The 6,378-nt window shown below is 46.9% G+C and overlaps 1 protein-coding gene across 1 annotated transcript; it reads right to left on the bottom strand.

Annotated features, from left to right (window-relative positions):
• Positions 1 to 3,575: 3,575 nt before the first annotated feature.
• Positions 3,576 to 5,220, bottom strand: LOC135677788 (cyclin-D6-1-like). The gene is made up of 6 exons (XM_065190183.1): positions 4,923 to 5,220; positions 4,744 to 4,830; positions 4,568 to 4,663; positions 4,256 to 4,457; positions 4,014 to 4,144; positions 3,576 to 3,888 (listed from the first exon to the last, which is right to left on the bottom strand). The coding sequence occupies exons 1-6, from the start codon at positions 5,082 to 5,084 to the stop codon at positions 3,652 to 3,654; spliced, it is 915 nt and encodes a 304-aa protein (XP_065046255.1). The 5' UTR covers positions 5,085 to 5,220; the 3' UTR covers positions 3,576 to 3,651.
• Positions 5,221 to 6,378: the final 1,158 nt, after the last annotated feature.

Here is a 6,378-nt window from a genome sequence, read left to right as displayed (position 1 = left end):
GCATCGACCTGAGCTAGAAGGTTGCTGTATACACGATTGGACTAATCGGTCCTAAAGGACAAGCAGCCGAGAAACACTACTGAATAGGTGAATTACCTGAGCCTTCTCATTCATCCATACTGGCAAGACATATGGATGAAACGAGCAGCTTGGAACTTTGTGTGTCACATGAGCGTACTGTATATCTAAGAGGAATATAGTTTTAGCGAGAATGAACTGACAGTTGCATCATATGGCTGCTTGCAACGAAAGAGATGTGTGTAGCATCATCTCCGAGACGCATATGTTTGTCCAAGCGAAAGCTGTCTTCACGTGTTACTCCACTTTGACATTGTCTTTTTGTTTTATTTGTTTGGGAACGGAGAAGACAGCTAGCCTGTGGTGTGTGAGGTTGGCCAACATGCCTCGTAGCCCACCGAGCCACTTCCTTGTCGTTCAATGCGGTTCTGCTCTCCTTTTCGTCTCCACATGTACCGACTGCCTTTCTCTGCTCAGGGTCCACAGCCTTTTGAGAGAGATCCTTCGATGACAAGCAACCCCTGCGAAGATGCCACCGTAGGCCCATAAGGTTAACTTGAAGAAGAACGAACCTGTGTGATGAAATTAATCTACTTGCAACTTTGTAGTCTGGATGTTGCACTTACCAACATTAGACGCAAGCTTCTATGGAGCCTCCAGTCGAAGGAAGTCGTCAGGAATATCAGCAGGATTCAAATGAATCATCAAGACTGGCTACTACCTCATCTTGAATGGTAGAACTTGGACCTCCTCTAACACAAGCGGTGCGTTTACCTCTTGGAGATGCTGCATTTGCTTTGGAGTCAGATAACTTCAACGCTTCTTACTTAGTTAGCTGCTTCAGGTATTGATAAGATGCTGCATTTGTTTCGAGGTTATGTAACTTCAAACCTCTGCGATTTGTTCTGCCGATTGAGGGATTGACTGATGCATTTGGTAGCTACGGTTGGCAGGCAATGTCCAATTGGAATTAAGACATAGAAAGGACATGGTTAGTTAGGAAATTTTGAGTAGTCACAAGAAGATAGGTACGTAAGTGCAAAGGGACAGACAGGAGGAAGGCCAAGCTGGGGTTCTTCTTTTGTTTCATGCATGTCCGGTGCAGCAACACCTAAAGATTTGACGGGTTTCATTCGGTTGAAAGAAGAGGAAGAAAGATGTTGTCTGGGAAATCAAACCCTCCAAGAAACAACAAACAGGATATGCATCTGAGTGACACAGAGTAGTTAACACGAGAGCAAGAGTAATTCCCGTGTTTACTTCATCTTATATGTTCCTATGCAAGTGTATGCACACGTATGGTATAAGCAAGTACTAAGACAACCATGCAAGCTTCCGAGTGCCTCGCCGCCAGAGCCCAGAGACACACACACACACACACACACGTTGGATCTCTGGAGTGTCTGATGCTGGCATTGCCTAAGACTAGCTGTCCTGCGAAGCACAAGATCCAGATCCGTACAGTCCTAGCGGCATGCATCCAACAGAGTGATAGTGCTGCAGAATGACAAAGCCACAAGCATCCTGATTACTCTCTTCGGTCTTAACTTGCGGTCCCCACTCCCTCAAGATCGATTGCTCGCCTCTGAAACTAGTCCTCTGCTGGTTTACTGTTTGAGCCATAAGAACGTGAACCAAAAAGGTTGCCCAAGTTAAGGCTCTCCTCAGCCACGAACCAAAGACATTCAAGCCACTTGTCTGAACATCGTGGAACAACCATGTGAAACTTAATGAGGATCTACAGTTGGAGTTTCATGAGATACAGAAGATCATCACAAGTTCATCACAACTTTAAAAAGTAACGTAACGTCGAGTTAGGTCGAGCATGGTAACATAAATGCACTGTCTGCTTCAAGGGAGATGGTGGTTTATTTGGCTGCATGGACTGGTAGATCCAGGACACAGCATCAACTAGAAGGTGCAGCTTTTCCCTCTTGCCTAAGCTTCACTGCCCACCATCATCAAGTTTCGAAGGTTCTCTTTTTAATAAGGCGTCTCCCTTAGCAGCTGCCTCATGATGGCGATGCTTACAAAGCAATTCTCTGATTAAAGTTTTTGGAGAAAAAACGATGATGAGGTCGGTTCCGATGTACACATTAATCATGCATATACCGTAAGGTAAGAGTTTTTAGATTGGCAAATATCTTGCTGAGTTCAAATGAAAAAGAGTCGCAGCATTTATTAAGATCGTTATTTGCTCCTAGAGTCTACTGTTAAGGTGGTCCGAGAAGTAGCGGTACTAAAGATTCCACGTCCCAACAATCCTATAACCTGCTCAGGAATCGAAGTCAATTCACTTGTGATCCGCCGAGAGTGCTTGCTCAGAGCAGCATTACACGCGTAGTACATTCGGCAGTAAAAAAAGAAAGAAAAATTCACGTCAGTGGGCCGGGATGATTGAGAAGAGGAACAGGCATGCCTTACCATCATTACAAAAAGGCTGGAACAGTTGGAAAGCGGAGCTTGGGCTGCAGTAAGTACAAAAGCTGTGAGTGGTGCGGCCGGGCATTTAATCAGTGAAATTATGTGTTACCGAGGAGGAATTTTGTAATCTCACAGGACGTCCTTACCCCGACGGGACATGTCAGTGTCAGTAGCAGCACTGTTTAGATTCTTCTTCCTCGTGTTGGGCACGTGAACTCACCTCCCATTCGTTTCGCGCAGCTCTTGATCACCCCATTGGTTGAAGAGGGAATGACAACCGCAGCAAAACAACCATGAGCACTTCAAGAATCGACTCCATCGCTGCAAAATGACTGACTGGTTGTGGAAACGAAGGATTAAGAAGCTACGTCGACAACTAAGAGAACATTTTCCAGTGGAATACCTTACATACATACATATATACATACGAACTCTCTTGCATGGCCTAAGGATTAGAAACATGCTAATGGAGCTACCTGCCTAGGCGCATTGGTTCAGGAAGTCATAATCTGTAGTAGGTTGGCTCTCTCGTTCAACTCACTTTTATCCTCACCATCAACTATGATCTTATCCTCCTTTCCTTTCCTTTTTTTCTGAGCCAAATATGTTGCCATCGCCCACCTTGTTTGATTTTTCTTTTCTTTTTTTTTATTTTCTAATAAACAATGTTCTAAAACATCGTTTAGATGATGTACGAATAGCCCCTTACGGTCTAAGAAATTATTTTGAACTTACATCGTCCTGGATCGTGACTTCATCACAGAGCAAAGCTTCCACTTTGGTGGTTCCGTGTTGTTTGGGTCTCTTTGGTCACATGGTCGTCGAGCATGATGCGCACTTTCGAGCGCCAGCATCGTCGAAGGATATATTGGGAACTTTAATACACAAGTATCCCATGCATGCATGCATGCAATGTACGCGCGTAGGCCGTCGTGCATTGCAACAATCCGGACCAAAGGACCATCGGACTGCGCCACCGTGGTTCCCTCCTGCCCGACACGTATCACGTTCCGTTCCTTCTTTGAGGCGAATATAAAATTTGCCTCTTCGTTTTTTTAATTTGGGCAAAAATAGGATTTATTTTAAAATTAGATATTAATTAGAATTATCCTTCTGTCAGTATCCAAACTCCGGAAAGAAAAAGTTTTTTTTTTCTTTTTTGCTTTCTCATCATTAAAATATTAAACGAATCTCTCGTTATTTGCTTTTTTATCCGTTGTGGTCGCAGGAGGCGTGGATGGCGGAGATCCGGCGCTTCTTGAGCTCGCGGACGTCCGACGAGGACCCAGCGGCAGGCTCGCTCTCGAAGCTCGAGCAGTGGTGGCCGAGGACGGTCACCGGCGTCAAGGAGCTCGACGCCATCCCCATCGCTGCCAAATCGTCGCAACCGTCCGTCGCCGCTGCTTCCGCATCTCCCATGGCGCTGCTGCAATCCAACAACTTGTCCTAAACACAAAATACAACCACGGAACAAATTGCCTCTTAGGCCCTCTAATAATGTAATTATATTATTGTAAGGTACAGCAGAAATGGTAAAAGTCGATTTTTTTTTTGGAGGGAGGAGTGAGTACATTATTTACAAGCTCGCAGGAGGAGACGGCGGCGCGGAAGGCCGGATACTGAATTGGGAAGAGCTCGTAGGCAGCAGAGAGCAGCGCGGAGGCGGCTACCACCGAAGGTTGGAACTCCATCATCTTTATCTCTGCAGTATTTTATTAGTCACGATATATCATCAAATTTCCCTGAAAATGGTAAATCCACGAAAAAAAATATTTTTACTGTTTATTTCAATTGCAAGGATGATCGAAGTTGCCTTTTTGGGCTTTGAGGAGGATCTGAGTGGCACGGGCTCTGAGTGCTCGGAGCAGAGGGGGTTGGGCGGGAGAGAAGAAGGAGATGAAGAATCGGAGGAAGGAGAAAGGGGTGACGGATCGCATCCGCCAATCCAACGCTCCAAGCACCAGAAGCTCCATCCTCCGAATCGTTTGAGCGTCGAATATGCATCCTTCCTCTCCCTGCGAAATCCAAATGAAACAGTGAAATTGATCATTTTAGCTTGAATATGCATGCTAAACAAGAAATCTTTTTTTTTTTTCTCCATGCTTTGCTTGTTTTTATGGGGTACCTGAATATCCGCGAGGGCGAAGCTGGTCTTCCTCATCTTGGAGGCAAGGGAGAGGCAGGAGATGGAGAGCAGACGAACGATCCACGACGTCCCTCTCTGCAACCAGAGAGATCAGTGCTGTCAGATAAACGTATTCCTTGGTCTTCTACTATTCATTCGATCCTTGAGATTCGTACCGGGATCTTGCGTTTCGATAGGAATCGATCGACGTAGTTTATTGCGAGGTATGCGACGAGGGGATCCAGACCGTAGTCGAACTGCGCCTGCCCACGGAGATAAACACCACAGTGGAACAGAGCGATGGAAAGGGATGAGAAAAAAAGATGGCTTTTTTCGCTTCGATGTCTAGCTTTACCTGGAGGATGAGAGACTCGGCGTTTCGCCGGGCATGGAGATCGATGGTTCCAACGGTGGAGATCATGTGGTCGGACTCGGCGGCGAAGAGGTCCGAGATGGAGTCCCGGCGCTGCTGCTCGTCTTCGCCGCTCGTCAGCGGGTTCTCGAGATCGAACTCCATACCTACCCTTCGACTAGTATTTTCTGCCGTGTGTCCTATCGGTCGCAGGGGGAGAAAGGAAAGCTAAAGGTGGAATTTTTAGCGTGAGCAGAGGCGAGAAGAAGCCATTGGAGATTTAAATATAAGAGATTCACGAGACAGAGGGGGATGGCGGTGGCGTGTGCTTTATAGGTGAAAAGACGGTAAAGAGGGAAAGAGAAAGAGAAAGAGAAAGCGAGAGGGAGCCTTCCGCTTCACTCTTCTTCAAATACCAAGTTCCTCTGCTATAGTTTTGTTATCAGAACTATTATTATTACTGTTGTTGTTTTACTCGTCTGGTGTCGTGGGGAAGAGAGTCAGGGCACGTAAAAGGTCCAGAAGAGTTAAGGAAGAGAGAAGCAGAAACGAAGCGATACGAGAGAGAGGGGGGAGAGAACAGCGGGAGTTGGCATCACGTAGGGAAGAGGGGACAATGAGAGATGTCGGACAAGGGCCCAGATGTCACTGTCGCATGGTGGGGCCCGCAGGCGCAGCGGCAGTGGCAGCGGAAGCCGCGGTAGCAGCAGCAGCAGAGGTGCAGCCAGAAACCACAGCAACCGGGGCTCCGGTGGTTGAACTCTTCAGTGGCGGATGCTGATTTCTCTTCTATCACCAAATCTGCTGCTTCACCGATGGTTGGGATGGTTTGGTTACCTATGATCGCCCTCGTTGGTGTGATTTGTTGGGAGCAGTTAAATCTTTTGGACTCAGGAACGTCGACAGCGACGTTGAATGAATAATGTGGTCCTGCCGTTGTGATCACCGAGCGTGACTTGGATCTTTAAGGGTGCGATAAACCTCGATCGCCGTTAACAAATGAGGATATCGGACGGCACCGAAAATTGGGGACTGTTCCTTTCAGACTCCGTTTTGACTTGGATGATGGTTTGGTGAACCCCGTTCCGTTCCGTTCCAATACACTCGGCACCTGTTTCTCCAATTCGCAATTAAGCCCTTCTCCGCCTCTCTACTCGCCGCTGACATCCCTCTTTCCATCCTCGCGAAAAAGAACGAGGAAAAAACCCAAAACCGGCAACATCAGAAGCACCAATAAATGCGGTGAGGTGATCCACGGAGTACAGACAACTGGCATGGAGGTCCACTCACGCTCACGTGGTTGACCTCCTAATTTTTCACCTCCTTTTTTTTTCCCCTTAATTTCCGGAAAATTTCCGGCCTGAATCTTTGGGCCGCGTAAACCATCATCGCCCTCTCCCACGAAGCCCTACACCATTAGATTTACCGACCCGATGCTTTTAAAGCCTCCGTCTCCATC

The sequence above is a fragment of the Musa acuminata genome, chromosome BXJ1-6, assembly GCF_036884655.1.
Source record: "Musa acuminata AAA Group cultivar baxijiao chromosome BXJ1-6, Cavendish_Baxijiao_AAA, whole genome shotgun sequence".
Lineage (NCBI taxonomy): Eukaryota > Viridiplantae > Streptophyta > Magnoliopsida > Zingiberales > Musaceae > Musa > Musa acuminata.
The sequence above is the reverse complement of the archived record's forward strand: the minus strand, read 5'-3'. Positions and strand labels throughout refer to the sequence as shown.

What these genes read in the sequence shown, in the direction of transcription:
- LOC135677788 (XM_065190183.1), bottom strand. Translation starts at nt 5,084, where the DNA reads ATGGAGTTCGATCTCGAGAACCCGCTGACGAGCGGCGAAGACGAGCAG. An exon ending in TCGCCCTCGCGGATATTCAG is followed by an intron (nt 4,458 to 4,567) that starts GTACCCCATAAA and finishes TGGATTTCGCAG; the next exon opens with GGAGAGGAAGGATGCATATT. An exon ending in CCTCCTCAAAGCCCAAAAAG is followed by an intron (nt 4,145 to 4,255) that starts GCAACTTCGATC and finishes AAAATACTGCAG; the next exon opens with AGATAAAGATGATGGAGTTC.